Source organism: Ixodes scapularis, unplaced genomic scaffold (genome assembly GCF_016920785.2).
Source record: "Ixodes scapularis isolate PalLabHiFi unplaced genomic scaffold, ASM1692078v2 PGA_scaffold9__187_contigs__length_104089568, whole genome shotgun sequence".
Lineage (NCBI taxonomy): Eukaryota > Metazoa > Arthropoda > Arachnida > Ixodida > Ixodidae > Ixodes > Ixodes scapularis.
In genome coordinates this window covers 7,638,446-7,660,950 of record NW_024609884.1, presented here as the reverse complement: position 1 = coordinate 7,660,950, position 22,505 = coordinate 7,638,446, and the positions used below count along the sequence as shown (strand labels likewise).

General features: G+C 49.7%; 1 protein-coding gene across 3 annotated transcripts in view; it reads left to right on the top strand.

Moving 5' to 3' along the window:
* Positions 1-22,505, top strand: part of LOC8041780 (synaptic vesicle membrane protein VAT-1 homolog-like) — a 44,857-nt gene that overhangs the window by 9,716 nt on the left and 12,636 nt on the right. For 2 of the 3 annotated variants that reach the window (XM_029991428.4, XM_002414955.5), the window contains exons 2-3: positions 20,677-20,806; positions 21,459-21,674. In XM_029991428.4, coding sequence (XP_029847288.1) covers positions 20,677-20,806; positions 21,459-21,674 — 346 coding nt within the window. Of the gene's footprint in view, positions 1-15,135; positions 15,200-20,676; positions 20,807-21,458; positions 21,675-22,505 lie in introns of those variants that run through there. The other variant, XM_029991429.4, reaches the window with a different exon arrangement.

The window sequence follows — 22,505 nt, the reverse complement described above, 5'->3', positions numbered from 1 at the left end:
GCTTGTTCCGCCCGCCGTGTTTTCGATCGACTTGACAGCGATGGTGGATTTCGCTGCCTGCCTCCTCGCCCCACTTGGCCCCACTTCTTGCGTCCCCTAGTCCAAATGCGCGGTTAGTAGTTTCATAAACACAATCGGTCATTATATTCAAGCACTGACCATCCTTTATTGATCTCAAGAAATATAATTTACAAATACGCTTTATTTCTTTTGGTTTTGAACAAAATTAGGTTTTTTTTATACTAATGAATCTGGCGATTGAGCGCAAGGGTTCGCAGCGCCTGTCCTAGATGGCGCCTGTCACGGCACAGACTTTTTACTGTGGTCATTTTTGAGACTAAACGTTCAAAGTATTCGGAAATCGCTTTTTTTTTTTACAAAAGAGGAATAAGTTTAAGCTCATATAATTTTTAAAAATCGTAGCAGATAAGCAAGTTTGAGCTTCTGATGACGTGTGCAGCGCCAAAAATACTTAGATTAGCGATAACACTTGTTAAAATGGCGGGTCACAGCATACCTTCCGTGCCTCATCCAGAGTGGGTTCGAAATTCGATAACACAAAATGGCGGAGGCAAGGTGCCACCTCCTGGTTGCCTTAATTCCAGCTGTGGTTGCTGGATTGTAGGAATATTGAAGACTGCCAAACTCTCTTAGTATAATAGGCTCTGCCAGCGCGGGGCCCTCAGCGCCATGGGGTGGCGTTTCTTGAAACTATGACGCGCGCCAGCCAATGGGACCCTATCCATCCAATCGCTGCCAGACTTCGCTCCATTGGGACAGGAGAATTCAGACTCCGTTTGGCTAACCACCTAGACAGAAGGCCTCCGCATGGTCTCCTTTCCCTCTGTGAAACGTCATCAGAGTCGGATCGCGCTAACTCGCCTTTGGGCCCGACGTTCGACGCACTGATTGGGCCCGAGCCCCAGCCGAACACTGACACAGCACTCATGCCCAATCTCACGCCTTGATCGATATGACTGTGATGACGCGTGACTCGGAAGCCTCCTGTTTAGGTGGAGTTGGTTTGGCGCTTGGCTTCAAAAGCTGATAACGCCGGTTCGCTCCATAGGACAGTTGATGCTTTCGCATTAATAATTAACCCTCTCCTCCACAGAGCTGACGATTCAGGTTTCTGGCGGTCTTTGTTAAATCGCCTCCCAGGAACCGAATAAAAATTTTTGGGAGACCTATATATGTCTTTATGTTTAATACGATGCTGTGGACTTCGAGTACATACTTTACGAAACGCGAAGCCAGCACGGCAGGCGCACCAGCCTCCCGCGTCGTCTGCTCCTGGTACTGCCAACAGGTCATGGGCGCGCCTCACCAGGGGAAGAAATGGCGCTGCGTATGCGCAGCGAAACTTGAGCCGCGCAGCCTGTCGTTTTGGCGCTCCGATCGCGAAATGCTTTGCTGGAACATAGATCTTGGATCATGAAGGCCAGAAGCGAGATACCTTCTGGAAGCTTCAGCGCGGACAGTATGTTTCGTCAAGAGGTCCAGCGTTTTGAACACTCTTTCAAGTTCTTCCGCCAGTTGCCACCGCCTTCATTCGTGGCTTCCAGGGTTGCAGTCTTCCGCCGCGAATGCACGTCCTCCGGTGTTGTGGCACGGCACCAGTTCTAACCACTTTTCGTACGCGTCTACGCGAAACGTTCCACGAACCCCGACAATTGGGCCACTTTGGCTGCGTCGGTCATCCGTCGCGGTGGCTCGATTTATTGGGAAAAGGCGGTCGTCAACCGGACGGCGCCCCATTGGGGTTCTGACCCATCTTGGGGCGCCCGACTTCGGCCTGGGGACCTCTTCCGGGCAAACAAGCCAGGGTCGACGACGCGTATCTGCCGCCGCCGCCGGTCGGATAAGCTCGCACGGACGTGTGGACGGGGTTTCGATCGTCTGGAGGGGGGCGAGGCGTCCGTCCGGTCCGGTACTGCGCGCTCAAGAGCGCAAGCACGATAAGCTCAGGGGTCGCCGTGATGCCTTCAGCGGCGCATTCCTCCGCGCTTCTGTGGATTGTCCGGTCGCCCGGAGCCACGTGCGCCGGCGTCGGACACTGCCAGGCGAATTTCCGCCGACTGTCGCGTGTCTCGCCCCCTTGCGCCGAGTGTGCGTCGAACCTTTATCGGTTCAATTGCAGTCTTTTCTATCACCGGACCGTTTCTTTGTGATGATCCTTGAGCTCCTATTATCCTTTCGCGAGTTTTTTTCCCTTCGTTGCAAGCGGAGCTCGCATATTTTTTAGCGAGGGCGCGAGGATTTAGCCTGGGATCAGTCTCCTTGTCGAGACATAGTTGTACGTTGGGTTCGTATGAACTGTCCCCAGTTATATTGTTAGACGAGATTTTTTTTTTTTTTTTTAGTAATGTTTTGTTTGAGGATTGACCCTTGTTTTTGTCTGGCGCCCGCCAAGTCTGATTGGAAAGAGCTTATTGCGGCATGTTTATTCTCCGGGGACTCTGGGGCTTTGTTCGGCCCCTTTATTTCAGGTTCCCAGTAATTGTTGCTCGTTCGGGTGTTTTCGGAATGCCTCAATTTGTCTGCTGCAAGGGTACGCGGGAATTGTCTCCACCCTTCAGAAATAAAACCTTTCCTTCATTTGTGATTGGTTTAAGCAGCGAGATTAAGTGCGCAATGTTTTTTTGTTTGTTTTTTTCGGCAGCTAGCGCTCGTTTTTGGCCTGAATGACCGAGATAGTCCAACGAGACTGAATGACATGTCTAATTAGGCCTGAATGTCCAGTGCACCTTTATCTGGACGGATCTTTCAACTGATTGAATACGGTAAAGGTCGTTATTTCGCGAGATGGAATTTTCCGATTACTTTGTAGTGGTATGGAATGCTTTTCGGGTGAATTTCATAATATATTTAATTGGTAAAAATTGGGTCCTCGTAATTACGTCGTTTACAGTTGGCCTGGCAGATGTCTCCGCATCCTCAGATCAAGCTTCTGCCTACAGTGATGGAGGCTTATACGGCCAGGGGGACATTATGTGGGTGACTATAATCTTTGCGATAAGTCGGCTAATTAAAATTCGTTAATTAACGTTTTAATTAGGGAAAATAGACCCATGGTTCCAATTGGAAACTTGCCGAGCGTCGTCGAAAACCACTAAATCAACTCCTTTTAGAACGACTTGAAGCTCGTGGGTAACTCGAGGGCGCACCAAAGTTGCTACTCGTGAAGCAGGCGCAAACCTAGCAGTGGCAAAACGCGGATGATCTGATCATCCGCGCCGACATCGTCTAAATTTCCGGACGATGTCGGCGATGTGTGGAGCTTAAATTTGCGATAAAAACGTGGCCAAATTGTTGGGTGGAGGCTACTGCAGTATGACAGTACCAGGGTCTTGTATTCGGGATGAGGTCACTTAATCGTCATGTCAGCCGCATGCCTCCGTGCCACCTCTCACCAGCGTGCGGGTGTCGAGCTTCACCGCTTTGCACAGGAGTGCCAGTGGGTGAGCGCCTGGGTTAGCGCGATAGGCTCAGGAATTATGCTTGGTACTATTCCATGTCTACTTTTTAATTTTTTTTAGGTTTATTTTTAATTTTAAAAATTTCCGCCGAGATAAAAAAATGCGGGTCTATTTTTGAATAAATGGTGGTCAAGGTTGTTCCCGTGTAGCTGTCGATCGAAAGAACGGCGAACTTCGACTTCACTCCAGTTCCAACGCCGCTAAGGAGCACCTCACTTGCATAAGTGTAGGTTTTCACAATATTTGGGGGTGGTTGTTTTGGCAGTCCTTAAAGGGATACTCCAACCTTTTTTTTTTTTTTTTTTTTTTTTTTTTGCGCTACCCAAATTGCATTTTCCGACTACCGGGACTTTAGCCTTCACGGTATGCTATTTATTTTCTCGAAATTCAAAATAGCAATTGAGAAAATGCCGAAGCCAACATTCGAATTTCCGCGCGCTCTCCAGTGGTGTGACGTCACAAATGGTACAGACTTTCAGGTCGCGCAGGTAGTCTTAAACAGAGCATGCCGAGTGTTTTTCGCATGCTTCTCATTGAATCAGCTTCCCATGGCAACGTCGACAGATTAGCCAATCGCCTTGCGAGGTTTTGGTCGTGTGTATGTTAGTATTTGTTTGTGTCCGGCTAGCAGGTAGGGAAGGCACTGGCGTATACTTTCCCAGGATCCAGTGACATTAGTCTGCTGCAACCGGTTGTATACCCAACGTTCCCGGTATTCCTTGCGGCGCCCTAGACGACGCTGCCTCTAATTCGTCATTCCGAGTTTCGTCATTTTAAATGCCTGCGAATCCGGACAATTGTTTCTCTTGGGCCTACGCCGTCGAATCTCTATTACGAAATGTGGAGCATTTATGATTTCGGTTTATCATTCTTTTTCTCGCATTACACACCAAACCCCATCAGAGCAATAAAAGAGGTTAGAAAAAAAAAAAAAAAAAAAAAAAAGCTGAAATCAGTTGGACGAGCTTCTAGTTTCTGACATTTCGGCGTCCCTGACCAATGAAGCTGGCCCAATAAGTAGTGCACGTGTAGCGGCACCCTCATACAGTGGAAAGTGCCGTGACAGCCCAGTCATTATGTGAAGGCGGAAGGATTGCTCGCTTGCAGTTGTGTCGAATGCACATGGCGCGAGCCTGCAGCTTCGACAAGTGCTTTTGCCGCGCGTACAGGCGCCTGCGGGACTCCCTCGCTGCTGCCCGAGAACGTTCAACAACTCGCTCGAAATAGAACGATGGAAACATTCCATTCGTCTTAATTTTCTAGCCTTTTTTTTTTTTGTCGGGATTTTTTTTTTTATGCCATATTTTCCTTGTTCTTCTCTCAACCCGTTCACACAGTTGCGACTTAGGACCGGGGACGCTAAACACGGGTTTTGAAGCCTTCCGTGACGGCTTACGCCCGGCACCGCAGCAGCGCATCCGCGGTCGCAAGCATTCACAAGAGGCTTAAAAACCGGTCGTGTCGAAGTCGGTCGTACTCAAACGCAAGTCTGTGAACGGGCCTTTAGTTACAAAACGGTCGCGATTGTTCCGGGAATGTGCACGTCGCCATCCGGAGGTGGGGGCGACGCGGTTTCCATTTTTGTGGGAACTACATCGGCGTCCAGCTGCTGTTTTGTGTAGTCTCGAATGATGCAACGTGTTCAAACGCTCTAATCCAGCTATCCCTTTTTTTTTCTTTGCATTTGGTTTTAAGTTGGTCGAAGGCAGGCTTCCTCGCGTCAGTCGGCGGCGCTTCGTTCTCGTCTCTCCTCTAGTCTCTGACCGGACGGGCTGCTACTCTCGACCCTTTTCCGCGCCGCTGGCCGTCGTTGGAGTCGATATCGTCTGCGGCAGGTACCTGTTTCGGCACTTAAACGTCCGTCTCGGAAGCGAAATGCGACCGGACCCCTTCGTAGAACGGCGGTGGTTCGTTGCACTCGGGTCGACTGGACGCGTTGCCCACGAGTTCGTTTTGTGGCCTGGAGGACGTCGGGCCGTTGATTTTCTGTTACATTCTGACGCCAAAAGAATTGCGATTCGAAGTCATTTCCTTCGCATGGCGTGCTGGAGTTGCCGCTCCTTTCTTTGTTTGCCTACTTGGCTTCACCTTCAGTTCGAGAGCAACAGCGAACCCTACGAGCCGATGTGACCAATGAAACGTAAAGAGTGATCTTTCTGTATACGTTTACTATAATCGGCTGAACCATTCCAGCGCAGTGAATGGCCCCGAGATTTGTGCTTTTAGTATGCGTGGTTGTCTGCACTCTACACTGCGCACGCTCTGAACGCGACCGACAGCTTAATAGACGATGGCAAGCGCAGGAAGGCAGTTATTTGAACGGTCGCCTTTGCCGAAACCCTGGGCGTTTTTGTGTGCGGCGTGGCAGCGGTTGCTTCTCGTCCGCGCTCCGCGACGCTTGTTTGCACTCGTGCCTGTGGTCCAGAAACTCGAATCCGGCGATGCTCTTGCACCGGAGGAGTGTGCTTGCCGGGTCCGCCTTATCTGTGCCGCCTGGACTCCAGCCCCGAGAGGGTCCCCAAATAGAGGTTGCGCCCTCCCGGCAAAACACTCCAGCCACGTTAGCAGATAGCGCACGCCCCCCATTCCTGGGGCGCGTGATGTTTCTGCACCGGGCGACGCTCGGCGGCGTCATTGGCTGCGTTTACACGCCAAGATAAATCGACTCTGCGGCTGGTCCACCGAAGAGCAGCAGCACGTCGGCGTAAGGGGGAGTCCACTCTCGCGTATCGGTGTGCAGTTGCGACTTGGGCCGAGCGAAGTTTTTCGAGTGTATTGTAGCTGTTCAGTTCGCGTTGGTAGAAATTAAATGAATTTGTAACGTATCTTTCTCGATCCCTCTGTCATGTTTTACCCTTTAGTACGGTTTTTAAACTTGCCGGACGTCGTCTTTATCTTTGAGCATCCTCATGTGTCAATTTGTCTCGAAGCATGGTGAGCGTCTTGGAGCGAACTAAGGTACGGCTGCCAGTCACCTAATCCGAATCAAGGCCATCCCCCCCGGCAGCTTTTTTTTTTATTTGACGCGACGAATGGTGGCGAGGCCTGCTAGGTCTACGACAGGTTCACCAAAACAGCGGAGGCCTTTTTTGAAAACCCGATGACGGTCTTGCGGCACCATTTGCCGCACAGTCTTGTCGGCTGCTGACGAGTTGCCTTCGCAGAGCCATGTATATCTGCTCGCGGCGAAGGGCCGTCGACGAGTCCGCGGTACGGGTACTACTCCCAGTTTTGTTCCTGACGCGTGCCGCGACGGCGTCCTATCTCGTCGGTCGAACGGAGGTGGGGGCGAGAAGCCAGCCGATTGTTTGCGATGTTAATTGAACCACAACGGCCGTACAGTGCGGACTGTTGTTGCCTTGTCCTCCAACTAATCTACCCGATAAGCGGACGTTCCTTTCCAGCGGGACCACCGCACGCATTGTTCCTGAATAGCCTTCGTTTTGTGTCGAGGCGCTTTGCGACGGAGGAGGCGGAGGGTGGCTTCTCCGTAGAAACCACCCTCCGAATTGTCTCATGCGGCGTAGCACACGATGCGTCTGGCCTCTGCGTTTCGTTTGCCACGTCCTCTGCCTCTAGCTTCGCGAGTCGACTGTACTGCTCGAGGGAGAAAACTTCCGAAGGCTGAACGTCGAGCTCGTTCACTTGACGACGTTCGGGCTTGACGGTGCGTGGCGATTACAAAGCTACAGTGTCTTAGCTACGGACGTCCCCATACGTAACCAGTTCAAGATCTTTGGGCGTTTTAGACAAGGTCTCGTGAGTTACTCCGTTTACGCGTAAGCTGACAGTGGGCTGGAAAGAGCTATGCGCTCGCCGAACCAGTCCTCTTTCCTCACCCGACTTCGCTGTCTGGATATGGGCGGGAGCGTGATCACGTGTCGAGAGATAAACGTATGGGTGCATACAGCGAGCCATTCCACCTCCGCCTCGTATGTGTATACCGCGAAGTCTCGCGGTGCCGCAGCTTCGCGAAGGAAAATAGCTGTGGTTTCCCACGGCGTAGCGAAATGAATCCCACTGAAGCTGACGGGCCTTGTTCCTCGGGAGCAAGGGTTGGCTCCTGCAGGCGTTTCGAGTCTCGAAGGTCTCGCGTTTCCGCCTGCTCGAGTTGGGCGGGAACGACGAGTATTCCATTTTCTTCAAACCTGCCTTTTTTCAGAATTTTTTGCGAGCAGGTTTTGTCGGCTGATTGTTCGAGTCTCTTCGTTTCTTTTCGCGGTAATGAGCACGTATAGGTATCGATCGATGTTAAACGATTTGTGAGCTTGAAACTACCGCTTGTGCTCAATTTCTCCGGCGTAATTAAGCTTGTTCGTTCCATTTTGTCGTTTGTTGGGTGCAGCTTTGTTTAATGAGTGTGGTTGCATCATTCACGTAATGCGCACTGTTCATTTGCGGGGGTAAACTGCGTTAACGATGTAATTTAATTTCGCTTTATATTGCTATAATCTAGCAGTGGTTGATGAAAATAAATTGCTAGCCACAGGAAAGTGGCTTATTGTACTTTCGGGAAGTGATGAATTTACTAAGCAATTTACTTTAAAAGCTACCCGACACATAATCAGTCTATGATTATGTGATAACATTTTTCTTGCATCGTTGATATGGGAGCTGCGTTTTCGAATTGTAATCACTTTTAATTGCGGCATTTCAAAGTAAGCGGTCTATTATTAGTGTTAATAATTAACGAACGAATCTAATACAGGCTCAAGCTCCTCATTCTGGAAATGGCCGACAGGGGTCGTGGCCTTAATTCAGTATACACGTTTCAATCACTTCGTTGTGGTTAACTCCAAGCTGACAACAGACGACGCTCTCGCTTTATGCGGTACTTCTGTGCTCCTGAGCTGTGGCTTTGACAGTTTCTCGGGTGTTCGTCCGCGGGAGGCGCCCGCGCCCTGGCGCAGTCTTGGCATGCTTCAAAAGTCCCGCGAATGGACGGAAGGCAGCGAGGCAGGCGCTCATAGTTTTCTCCCGTGGTGACTGGCAGAAGGAAGCCCCAGCATGACAAAATAAGGAAAAGTAATTCAGTTTATTATCTGCTCAAAAGTAAATTATTTCTACAAATGTAGTGAAAAGTAATGCATTACTGTTACTCGAGTTAAGTTAAAATAAAATAATTGAATTACTCTAATTGGGTTGCTATTTAATGCTCTTTCTTCAACTGACTTTAATGACGTATACAACGGGATTCGTTGTTGCACAAAATTGAGTCTATTGTTTCTCGCGTAAACAGTTCAGAATTTAACTATTGTGGGTAAAAAGTCGAAGAGCTTCCCCCCCCCCCCGGCCTATGATGTGCGGAAGGAAGGTTGTCTGCCTCTTTCGTAAGGTAATAGTAGGTTAAATTTAATATTAATTTTTTCTTGATTTTCTACGTCGACAGATTTTCTCCCCCTCCTAAGTGCTTCTTCGAGCGGGAGGTCAATTTCAGTGCTCCACGGTCCTGACGATAAGCGTTGGGCAGTAATGACTGATGACTTTTTTTTTCTAGCTCGTTTTACTTTTTTTTTTATGTTAAAAATAGGCGTATTTGTCTGTCGGCAAGCCTCCAGCTGAAGGTGAGAGCTAAACTTTCCACGGGAGGACACGGCGGTTCATTCGAGCCCCAACTAGAGCACCGCTTCCGCCATCTTGTGTAACAGTCTTGGCTTCCGGCGGGCGCCTTATTTATGGCCCGGTTTCGGGGCCACATCCCCTACCGAACAGTCCAGTCACAGTCGTGCTTTCTGGCGGGAGGCGAAGTTGAAACGCCGATGTGGTGGCAACATGCGAGAAGGTGTGCCGGATCCCGAGTGCCACTCGTTATTTCGGGGAAACGCCAGGGAAGCGTGTCGCGCGGCGGCCGTTTAGAGACCCGCGGCTGCCTGCGAGCGTTCTGTGCAGTGACGTCATCAATGGTCGGGCAGGCGTCTCGGCTTGTTATCTCGGGCGGCTGTCGAGTGGGCTGTGGCGTTGCAGCCCGCGACGCATCCATGGTCACTGAGCCGTCACGATCAACGCATGAGCCATCAAAGGTTTCAGCCAGTAGGGGCGTTCTGATTGTGCCTCGCAAAGGCGCATCTGTATTGTAAAGAGGATTCGGGCTAGAATTCGTCTTCTTCGGTCTGTTGACAGGCGCTTCTTTTTTGGCTGCGTGCCATTGTTTGCGAAGAAGCTATCGCGTACCGTGAGGTTCAGGTGAATTGATCACCATGCTCGTTCATCTTGGCACCTTTCTCTGGATGTTGCGAAGCCTCGTTTACGTCGCTCGACATCTCTGTGCTGCGGTGAAACGCCGTTGGCGTGTGATGTTGGCGTTCGGTGAGGCTTTTCTACGCTCTTTCTTTTTCTCGCTGCAGGAATCGAGGGTCTGAGCAATCCGGACAGTGTCGCGGTACACGGTTCTCAGTGCGCTGCCTTTGAGGGTCTCAAATACACCGCTGCAAACCGAGGAACGAGGAAGCTAGCTCGCCTTTGAGTCTAACGACTGGCACGAGGTTCAGGAACCAGCGTTCACACAATGTGAACGCTGGCTCCTGGGCACGGGCGCATAACATGGGCACATAACAATTCGGAGTTTACGGGATAAATCCGATTCGACAAATTTTAGCGGCGGGTGTTTTTCGGTGTTTTTCGGATTTATCCGAAAACACGGATCCCTACCTATGGACGAGTACAATTTACACCTTTAAGGGTGTAAAAGGGTACGTGTCTCCGAGATCCATGGCTACACCCTTTCAGAGACTTTATTTTGAGCAGTATACCCTTTTTAATTGGAAAATGCGCTCGCATGGAACACCCTTCACTTTTGAACGGTGTTAAAAGGGTGTTTGCTGCACCGGCAAACTTCAAGCAGCTCTTTTTTAGCGCTACGTCGAATGATTGCCCTTACTAATGCTTTCCTTGGACGTTGAACTTGGTTATAATCTGCTCTACGCGAGGTATTAACGTCGTGCGTGATTCATAGCGTGTGAACTGCGTGTGGCGGCTTGTAAATGGGTTGAATAAGCAATCCTTCCGAGATCTTCCAGAATGCTCCTCCCCGAGGCACGTAGGGAGGTCCTGTGGCGCTGGTCGCTCTGTCTGCAAACACATGTGTAAAGCTTCGAAGATGCTGACAATTCTGCCTGCAGCGTCTTTTGTACGAGCAGCGGGAGTGCTGCTTTAGGGTCCGTGGGGCAAACTGATTTATACCATCGCGATAGTAAAGTGTAGCCGTTCACAATGAACCGCCTACCTTTGAACACCGGACCCAGCTTTCCGCGCGTGGGCAGGGGCGGTATGGCCTGTTCGCGTGATGAAAGATGAACGTACTGCTGATCCAACGAGCTTCCAGCGTGCTGCCAGCTTCGTGGGTGAACGGGGCCGGTTTTGGTGTAGAACGCGTGTCCGTCGCTGCGCGAGACTGAGCTCGTAGCCGCTCTGGTACGCGCGAGCGACGCACTGCTCGGTCTGTGGGCGTCGTGTTGGTGGCACCTGTCCAGAGTCGGTCCAGCAGAGTGGTCCAAGAGCGGCCCCCTAGCCTCTGCTGTGGGCACCCGGGCGGATCTGTCGGGTTGTCGAGGGGAGGCGATGACACTCGCGGGCGCCCACCTGGCGCGGACAGCTCGGTTGTGCCCGACTCTTTGCTGCAACAGTCTCGATCTGTTTCTCCTTTCGGCAACCTTGTTTTCCTCCGAGGAGCGGGGCGCGCTCGTGGGCGCTGTGATTACTGTACCGTGATGAACGTCACAGACCAATGCCCTCGGGTATAGGAGTTGCTCTGTGTGGCCGTTTCTCTCAACAGCGGGCCCACCTCTCGCTGTCTGAACATTCACAACGTCCGATTTGGCTTTTGATTTGTTCAGCGATTCGTCGAGCTTTTGCGACGGGTGAAGACGAGTCGGTCGCACTACACTGAAGCGAACAGGATCTTTGTCACGTATACACGCATGGATGAATTTGTGCGTTTTTATATTTTATTTCAATTCGAACAGATTTTGTTTTAGAGGGTGGGGGCTACTCTAAAAATTGTCTGTGCGTCTACTTTCACTCACAACACTCGGAGAACCAATCAGCGCAACTTGCGGAGGCAGCTCAGCGAATGTTGATGCCGAAACAAATGTTTAGACCAAAAAAGTCTGAGTTTTGACATTAAGCAATGCAAAACGTCACGCTTGCATTGCAAACTTTTGTTCAGAGCTGTAAACGAAAGTCGAACTACTTTCAATCTATCCGAGTCGCAACCTTTCTTTCGATTTAGAACGCGTTCCCAGTTCTCTTAGTGTCGAAGTGCTCGGGCGGGAGCCGCGAGCCGCACTTTAACACGCGAAGAGCCGCAGCTTGGCAATCTCTAGTCTAGGGTATTCGTCTCCGAAGACGCTTCCCGGGACCCGGCCGAAGCACCAAACGACACATAAACAGAGCGCAGGATTCTCTCCCGACTAATCTAACAAAAAAATAAAAATAAAAACGACCACCTTCACATTAGTGAAGTCAAATATAATGTAAATGCAGTGTAAATTCAGTGTGAGCGCAAAACAATGACGACTAAGGAGAGGAACTAACAACACAGAAAGCTGTAAAAATGTCCTATCATGTTCGTTCCTTCCCTTTCCCTCGTTGTTGTCCGCTGTTACGCTTACATCATGTTCGTCATTTCCAAGTAAATTCATGCGGTTATAGAAGCGCACGTTTCTCGCTGTCAGATTCTGTGACGCTAGAAAGCTGGTACATTTTTATAGTACCGCCGCTTTTCTCCGGGGTTTGGAGGCGGAGCTTCTTCTACAGATACGTTGCGAATGCACTCATTTTCACCTTACATCCGGGCGCAGCGGGTGTTACTTGCCATCGGAGCCAATCGGAGGCCGTGTGGGTGTCACGTGACCTGAGAGAGGGGGCACAGCGACGCGCGAAAAGCGTATCACGGGCTACGTCCAGAGAGCGGGATTGGCTGGGATAGCTCGTCCGCTGCGCCCGGGCTTTCGTCGAGCCGGATTTTTACGTCGAGCCTTGAAGGGGCCCTGCAATGACTTTTTTTACTTATTTTTAATTTGCACCGAACCTGAGCGCACTGAACGTAGTAACTTAAACTTTTTTTTTTCTCGAATTTTGCTTTATTAAATACTGAACAAAAACTAGTTTTATAGATAATTGAAACGGTTCGCGGGCCACTTATATTTTGTATTGCGGCTAAAAAGCCTTGGGGCTCTGACCAGTAGTAAGCCCAGGACCAAAGACCTCGCATATCGCGCGCTTTCGGTACCGCGGGTCGCCCCCGTCGGTGGAGGTTTCCGCGTCGTCCGGTTAAAATTAGTTACTCTCTCCATGCCCACTGGCTTGCCCGAACCCCAAGAAACGTGGAAACCGCAAAAAAGGTTGACGTTTAAATGATTGCAGGGGCCCCTTTAAGGTTTTTTAATTGTAGTAGACAGTTTCCGCAGCCCGCTAAGCTCCCGGATAGCGCTCCGTAATCTGTCACAAGACATTGAACTATGCAGACAGGGCTGGCGGCGCGCATGCGCAGCTGCGGCGTTTTCTTCAGATACCGTAGCAGAGGGGAGAAACTGTCTACTACAATTTCCTACCGATTCTAACATTTACCGGTAACAGGTATTAACCGATTTTTTTTTTTTTTTTTTTTCTCTCCTCAGGAGGGATTTTGAACTTATCAATATCCCTCCTCGAGGTCATACTTGAGAAACTAATTTCTATATTTCGGTTAATATCGGTTACCGGCAAATAATGTACGGTTACGGTTTTCATAAATTTCAAATAATTGTTTCGTTCCGGTTGCTGAAAATTTCGTTTCTAAACGGTTTTCGGTTACGGTTTGAGTCCCTGGTTTGTGGGCTGCATGCCTCTGCAGCAACGGGTGCGTCCTCTTTCCCCTGGCAACAAAAGGAGGCACGTGCGTTGTCTCGTGTTGTCTGCCTCCGTTCTGCTCCACCTTTTTCCGTATTGTCTGGCCAGCTACAGTTGGTCACTCATCCGTGACGCCATGTTTGTGTCTGCCGAGGTCCCACGAGCTTTCCGTGGGACCCGCTCTGCCGCTCCAGACTTCGTCCGGGCATCGGATTGCCGCCGATGCGCACAGTCTCCGGTGTCGACGACTGTTTCGTCTGCAGAGAAGCCTCGTGCCTTCATCTTGCTGACATCCATGCAGATGAGATCAAGTGTCCCTCGAGGTGTATGGCGCCTGGAGCGCGTCTTCGACTGGTCTGTTTAGCAACCTATCCCGCCCATACATCAAAAGTGGTCCCAAAGTGGCAACAAATGACGTCACAGAAGCCGGAGTGTCATGCTGTTGCCTGTCGCGATCCTGGCGGTTGGCCGTAGAAATGCTGGCGAAAAGCACGAGCGAACGCGAGTGTCGCTGTGGTCACGGCGTCCCAGGCGTCCCAACTTCCGGTTGCTTTAACTTCCGTGGACTGTCACAGTGGAGAGTGACCTACAGCAGAACAGGCGTCTGCCATACACCGTAACTGTTAAGACGCCGCCCGGATCGCGACCGGCGACAGCATGACACTTCTATGACGTCATCGGGCGGAAATCGAGGGACCACTTTTTTGGAGGCGGTAAACACACCAGTCGGAGACGCGTTCCAGGCACCATACTCGAGGTTCGAGTGAAACGTGGCCGCACAACTTCGAGCAGCTTCCGAAGCAACTCCGCACTTTATGCCTTCCGAAGCGGGAGCGGCGCCGGTGCGGTCAAAGGGTGCGGTAGACAAACATTAGAGTCGCTGTGGCCATGAAAAGAATGTGGAAAATTTGCTGCCACATAATGTAGCTTACACGGTTACACCATCTCCCCTGCATCCTACCTCTTTCTTGATCTGGCCCTCTAGCCTCGTGAATGCTTCGAAACATTTATCTTTGCGACGCAGACGAATTGATGTGGTTTGTTCAACTCGTCCGGTGTTACTTCGAAAGTTCGCTAGATTGACACAGCTTTGTTGAAGCCTGGCACAACCCTCCAAACCAGTTTGACCAGGCAAGAGTCGGGAGAGTCTGCTTCTTATTTTTTTTTTTTTTTTCCTTCGATGTGGTGCCGTGTAAAAAGGCCCGGCGTGGCAGGTTCAGGATATTCAAGGGGATCGGTGGCCGAGTGGGCTAACGCGTCTCAGCTCGGAGCGTGGAGCGAAAGCTTGCGCTGCAGAACCTTCTGGGCTCGATCCCTACCTCCTGCCCGTTTCGACCTGAACGAGTTTCGTACCGGCACGCGTTCGTGTAATCACTACTCCGTGATGCACGTTAGAAACCCCAGGTTAGCGGTTGTACTGCACTGGCTGCATTTCTCAGCTCCAGCTAAAAGACCGGTCACCCGTTCAGGTGTACAGACATCAAGGCGGTATAAACATACAAGCAACCCACTTAGGAAAGAAAAAAATGTTCAGGATAGTGCTTGGCAGGTTGTGTCTGAACGTATCTCCGCCGGGACTCTGCAGCTCCGCGACCGCCGGTCGAGCATTTGATCCCGTGCTTCGCGTCCGCGTTTGGGGCGCAGAGTTTCGATTGCGGCTATTCCCCGGGCTGGCACCGAAAATGGTCTCGGCTGTTTGTGGGCTGGCGGCGTCGATTGTTCGCCCTTCCCGAGGGAGGCACGCTGGACTGCACACGCGAGACGGCCGACCTTCGCTCTATATTTAGGGAGCCCGATTGAAGTGAACGGCTGTGCGCGGGCCCAGTGTGGAACCGCGTTTGTTTTATCAACGGCATGGCCGGTCTGCCCACCCCAAACGGGAATGCGTGGACGTAAGCACCTCTGATTTGTCTCCGTTCTGCCCTCGTCTGTTTCGGCATTTTGTTTGCGAGCGTTAGAAAGAAAATTAGCCTTACATTTTGTGTTTAATTAAAAAAGCTTTTTTTTTTTTTTTAGCAACGTAATTTTTGGTCATGTGAACAACAAAACTTATTTGCGAAGTCTGGAAAGTATCAACGTCACAGGTAAATGGACAAAGCAGGACAAGAAATGTGTACTTCTTTTCAAGCACTTTTTTCGCACTCGAGGAATCATGGGAACGCTGTTCCTTCAGCTCCTTAGTGTTCGGTAATTTCGACCAATTCTAAGACAAGCGCCTTATAGAGCCCAAGGACCTGTCATATCACTTCAAATTTCCCGTTAGTATAAGCATTTTTTATACCGTGCATGCGATCCACCTTTCAGCCTGGGTGAGCTGGAGAAACCTTGCAGTATTATCATTCTCGTGATTGTTGTTTTAGCAGGAATCTCTTAAAAAAGCCGAGAATTCACAACAAAAACCAGGATTTAGCTCGGAGTCAGCCGGGCTTTATATTAGGGTGCCTTCATTAGCGTTTCTAACTTAATACCAGCGTCTTTGAAGCTGTACAAGAACGACAAGATTTCTGTAGCTCATCGAGGTTCAGGGTGAACAGCATGCACAGTATCGAAAATGCTGACATTGACGAGCATTTTTAAGTCCTTGGGCACTACACGACGCTTGTTTGGGGTGACTCCGAATTACACCCAAAACTGCGTAACCATGGAATTCGTCGAAATTACCGGTCACTAGGGAGCTGAAGGAACACCATTCCCATGATTCCTCGAGTGCGGGCCGGGCTGCTTGATGGTCGCAGTGGAACCACTCTATCGATGTCATCGGTAAGCGGTTCACGTGAGTGAACCGACATAGAAGAGTTTTGGTAGATCGTTTTCGCTACTCCGTTAAGCTCTCCGCAACGAAGACTCCGCGAGTGCGCATGCGCGGCGCTGGCCTTGACCGTAGTTTCGGTTCTCGTAACGGGTTGCGGAGAGCGTTGAGTACGATTCCGCTGGTAGTATTCATAACTACGTGTGGTGTCGAAATTTACTTTCCCACAGCTTTCTTTGCGAGTTGCACTTGGTTGCACTCGAGGTGCAAGTCTCGGGGCGTTGTTTTCGCAACAACTCCGGCTTTGCGCTCGCTCGGATCTGTTACTGACATGCGGCGGGTGTCTGGCAGGTCGTGGGAGGATTAGTCCTTAATCTGCCGCCCGTCATTGCGGCATTTTTGCTTTGCCTCGCTAACTTGAGCTCAGATTGAGATGGAATAGACTGAAGTTTTCCCAGCTAACTTTTTCTGTAGTTTACTCCGCCGATGAAGTTGAGGGGGTTCGGATGTAACCCTTGGCGCCTCTCGAGGCATTTGATGTCTGGCGTGGTCCCGTGGCAGGCTGTCTTTCATACTGCGCGACAGTTCACGCGAACGCACCATTAGCGCGGTTTTGCTCATCGAATGAGCACTTTGCAAGACGTGTGCAGTGTCGTGCTCTGCATGCCCTCGTTCCTACCCTCGTTCATCTCTCTTGCACGTCGCTCGCGTTACGTCGAGTCGTGTCTAGGGCGTCTGCTGGGCTGCAGGCAGATTTACAACGGCTGGCACCCGCGCAGCTGTCGAGCCGCCGCGGCGTTTGCCTGCCTGCCTGCTGCTGCGGCTCTGTCAGCCCGGCGCCCTGGACGCGAGACGGGCGCGTTCTGCCGCCCTAGTCGGAAGGATCTCGCCGCTTCGTTTGCTCCGGTTTACCGGCTGCCCTGTTGGCGCACCCGTATGACGTGAGGGATGGTGCGACGCCGCGACAAATATTGATGAGAGCCGAGTTTCGAATCTGGTTCAGAAGCTCTTCCTTCGGACGCCAACTACCTGGCATGGTTGTAAAAGTGACAACCAGGGAGAAGGGGAAAGAACAGAAATACCGGACCCGTCTTCCCGAAAAACTGCTGCAGTGACTGCCGCCTCAGTCTCACTAAAACCGTGCAGTACAGCCAAAGCTATAGGGGAGGGAGCGTATGCCAACTTGTTCAGGAGGAGGGAAAGCAGGAACGGAAGAAGACTGATCCCCCCCCCCCCCCCCCGTGTTCCTTTCCCTCCTCTTGAACAGGTCTGGGTACACTCTCTTGTGGCTTCGGCTGTACTGCACGGGTCCGGCTTTTCGGAAGCGCAATGGGGGACTGGTCGCGTGTTAACACCCCCCCCCCCACCCTCCCCCGGCCTGCATTCACGCCGCTTCGCGGCGACAGTCTGCGGATGACTCGTTAAAAAATTTTAACTCGCCTGGCCCACCCGTATGCACCGCTTAGCGGTGAAACCCCGCTGTCCCCCATTAACTCTCCGAAAAGCCAATCTGGTACTGCACGGGTTCTCTGGCTGCCGCCATTTTGCCACTCCAGTGACCCCTATCAGCAAGAAACTTAACCACCCACATTAGCTGTGGAAACCCGGTCACCTGCATTGTGCTTTCGGTGTTTGCTGGCTTTTCTTGCAAGTTTCTATACTTTCTTTGCGTGTTCAGGATGCTTACCCTTCATTTGCACTTCCAGTGTGAGAACCAGGGAATACCAAAGCTCGTAGCCTACTTAACCTTCGCAGGAAACAAACGAGAGGGAACGTCAAGCAGCCTGCGACGCGGGCCATTAGACATTCTTCGGGGATTATTTTTGTTGAAATAACCTCCGGAAAGCCCTCCCAGCATCGTTCTCAATCTTAGCAAAAAATGGCTGATAGGGTCCGCTCTGGGGTACTTCAACAGAATAGGCACGTTCATTCATATGCTGTGCTAACTAACCGCAACTCTTAAAAAAAAAATGCCCCGAAACAAGCTGGATTCCAATTGTCGTGAGGTGACTGTCGTAGACACTGTATATTGGATATGTTACTTGCGACCTTTCTCAAATCCTCTTTGGATAATGTGGCACTGTGGTGTACATACAATGTTGCTAAATTGACTAATTGAATATCGCATTGTAAGCGGGGAACACCAATGCATTTCGGCTATCCTGTGTGGTCATATATTTTTGACAGTTAAGACCTTTGTTGATTGACATGGGTGAGTGTATGGTGTTGTAAAGTCGGTATAGAATAAAACATTAAACTTGCATTTTTCCTGTTATGCACGAACTTGCCAAAAATAGCTTTCATTTGTTCGTTCTTGTTCCCAAGAACAGTGCAATGCTTTCTTAAAAACCTCTAAATTCTATTCACCACAGAACACAAAAAAAAATAAGACTGCAATTTAGCCGCCACCAGTGTCTGGAATTGCGTCCAAAGCAGGCTGCCGCAGCCCACTGACAAAAAAAAAATGACCGCATCTCCACGTGGTGAATAATGTTGATTGGGGCGAGGCTCTGGTGGTGTTGATGATACTGATTTTATTGTTCATAGATAGTGCTGATGGTGCTGATTTTTTTTATTGCTCATAGGTAGTGCTGAGCTCCGGGTTGCGTTTTGACTTCATTATTACTGCTTTATAGTCGGTGAAATACGGAGCCAGTGATTCTTCTAGCACAGTGGTCGGCAACCAGCGGCCCGCGGGCCGCATTCGGCCCGCGAGGTAGTATCATACGGCCCTCAGCCTCCCGGTAACCCCCCCTCCCCCCCTAAGCAGTCAGCTAAAAAAAAAAAAAAAAAAGTAAAGTTGACTAATTTGCTGTCCGACTGCGAGCAGACTTTTTCACGAATGAAGTGTATCAAATCCAACTTCCGCTCACGAATGACTGATGAAAACCCCCCTAATGTTTTGCGACTCGCAGTTAGCAGCTTGAATGTGGATGTTCGTAGTTTGGCGAGCGCAGTTCAACACCAAAAGTCTCACTGAGAGGAGTCTCTAGGGTTTCGTGGAAATGTCGTATCTCATGTTGTTTGTCGTGAAATAAAGAAACTGTTCATTTTCGATTTATGTAAGTCAATGTAAGTTTGTGCAAGTGCTTTTTTTTTTTTTTAATTTTAACTCCCCCCCCCCCCCCCCCCCCCCCCGCTGCTTGCCGTCCGGCCCGTTCCGCCTTGGCTTAGCGGCGACTCGGCCCGCTTCGCCAAAATGTTGCCGACCACTGTTCTAGCGGATCAGCTTCGACTAGAAATCTATTGGGGTCTCCCTGCACAGGTTCGAATCCTGTCGACTGCGCAAACATTTTTTCTTCATGTGAGCATGGACGCCGCTGGCCAGATGGACAAGGCTAGACCCTAAGGAGCTTCGCCCCTAAAAACCCACAGCCCAACGCAGTTGGGCAACCTGACATACTCTCAAAATCGGGGACGCCTGCTGTAAATAGCTTTGTTCAAGGTTGCCGCTGGAAAGGTTTAGATCTTTGATAAAATTGCCTTATGCATGTTGCTATCTGTCTGCTGGGGAAAAAATCGCCTTATGCATGTTGCCATCTGTCTGCTGGGCTGTGAAATGCATGCGCTGTAGCCAGGCATGTAGCCAGGGGGGGGGGGGGGGGGGCCCTCCCCCCCCCCCCCCCCCCCCTCCGAAATCTTCAATTTTGCTGGGGCCTCCTCTCCCCCCTCCTCCTCATACACCATTTTGTCGTAAATCCCCCATGCCCCCCCTTGGAACAAAAACCTGGCTACGTGCCTGGCTGTAGCTCTGCGCTACATCAAATCCTGAGCTTGCATCCACAGCTCTGGCATTTTTTGTCCTGGTGATAAGCCATGGAAAGGTTTATAGTGCCAGGATGGCAGTTTCCTCCCAGCTCACTTCCTCTGCTGCTGGCCCTGCCCCTCTGTGCCGATGCTGTCTCAAAGTACGCCCCAGTCGGGCTTTTATTTTTCCTGAAGAAACTTTTACCGTATATAAGATACAAGGGTCTCCTCTGAATAAATGTACCCAATTTAATTGCAAGCAGTTTTTGAAGCATTGCTATGCTTCAAAAGCTTTGTGTGCATTACTTTGCTACCTGATTGCTGATATTTTAATGGTCAGTTGTTAAGGTTCCAAAGATCTGGATGTACTGCCAGGAGCCAGCTTAGTTTGCCCGCTGAATAACCAAGTTGGTTCTGCTAAAGTTGGACTGGCCTCTTCAGTTGCTCCTAATTACTTAATCCTTTGGGATAGTGGTACTCTGGCTAATTTTGCAGTGGTTGTGCTGACATGTCGGGGGTCCTGCTTCTATGTACAACCTCCTTAACAATATAAAGACCCACTCGAAGCACTTGGCTGGAGGTTGTTGTGTACACTTCTTCAGAAGGCAAATTTTTTCATTCAGGCTGCATGGTGGTTTTCCTCCCCACAGCTGACATAGGCAATTGTCTGAAATGTACTATTGTGCCGCAGTCAACCATTCTTTGCCTTATGCTCAGGGCAGGTCTTATGCATTCCTTTCAATATGATGGAAGGTATGAATGCTTGTTAAATATTCTTGTTGCTCCTGCCTGTTGTACTAGGTACAATAGAACTATATAAAAAATGCATGCATCCCACTTTACATGTTTCAAATGTGGAATGTTCTCTTCCAGTGGTCTGAACTTCCTGGATCTGATGGTTCGTCAGGGAGCCATTGACAATCTCCCCAAGACTCCGTTCATCATGGGCTTCGAGTGTTCAGGAGAAGTTGAAGCTGTGGGTGAAGGAGTGACAGACTTCAAGGTAGTTACTTTCTGTTGCTATTGTCTTCAGTATTATCCTGTGAATCTGCAGGAAAAGTGGCCTAAAAGCATCACCATTCTGCACTTCACTAGCAAAGTATCAAATGGCAGTTGATCCACTTGCCTTCTAACCAAAAAGGAATATGCAATTTCCACCAGTTTCTACTGGCATAAACCTGCTTTGACGTGATGCAGCAGTGTAGGGAGTTCATTTTCTTCCCCTCAGTTTTATGCCCTAGACCAATCAGATGTACATTTCAGCATTGGCTTGCCCATGTCGGGAGTTCACAATGATAGCTTGTTTTGAACACATGCAGTGACCTACAAGTGTTCAATTACTAATTTAACAGCTAGCACCTGTTTTCAGTCAAAATTGCCTTATGCAACTGTGCTCATTTCATGCCATGGTTCTTTCTAGATAGTTCTCCATGCTGTACAAATTAGCTGTTAGCTGGCCACATTCAGTCGGTATTTCGCTCGGAGCTTCAATGGCCTTGATTTCTCAACTTTGAAAAATGTTCTTCCACTGCTTTAATCTATTTCAAGTGGTTAATAGGGAGTTCAGGGACCAGCCTCTTTGAGAGGGATAAACTGTACTGCCGAATGTCACCTATTAATTTATTAAGCTCAACAGGTTCTACGTACACTTTCAGGTCGGCGATCGTGTAGCTGCTTTTGCAGAGTACAAGGCCTGGGCTGAGCTGGTGACAGTTCCAGCTAAGCACGCATATGTGCTGCCTGCCTCGATGACTTTCGATGATGCTGCTGCTGTGCTCATGAACTATGTGGTGGCTTACTCGCTGCTGTTCGACATCGGCAACCTTCGGGAGAAACAGACTGTCCTTGTCCACTCCGTTGGTGGTGGTGTGGTGAGCATCTTCAGTTTTGTTTGAATCTTATTGCGGCTTCACACCGACTACTTGCGCCAATAACTGGATGAAAGACATTGTAAAACTTCAGCAATTCTTCGCAAATAGTTGACAGTAGCAGTAACCGGCTTGGATGGTTTGCTCTTATAATTGAATATTTGGCTGATAAAAGGCTGAAGCCATTTACTAGCTGAATAATTATCTGAATATCAGTGGCTCTCCTTTTGCATGTAACAGCAAGTGGATAAGTGGGGTTAGCATTTCGAGGGCCACTGACACTCCCAATTTTTTTGTTTTTTTAAACGCCTTACAATTGAAGTCTTATTGTGCCAAATTTGTCTTGAAAATGTTTTTATAATTAGTAATACAAATACAAATTCCCCACTTGCCACTGGCAGTGGCATACAGTCTTCCAAGACGCCTGGCATTTATTCCGGATTTCATTATCATGTAGCTTGAATGTCTTGTATGAGTGGTTATAGGCCTTTTCATCTCGGTATAGCTAACTGACCGGTGGACATAGGGCGCTGACACACGCGGCGCTGTAAGACTGCTTCAATTTGGTTGGTTTCAATTTCACTGGGCTCGTAGCTGTGTTGGTGTTATGTCGTTTTCGCTTAGTTTTGGAATATAAATGTATCTCTTGTGGTACAGAACCATTGATACTGTCGAAACCGGTTATAATGAACTCAAGGGGAATTGGAAATCACTTCGCTATATCTGCTATTTCGTTATAACAGACTTCGTTATAACCGGTCTCAACAGTAGTGTTAATGGGCCGTCATGAGAAGTATGACACATAGTTACGAGCCTAAATTATAGAAGTTTTTA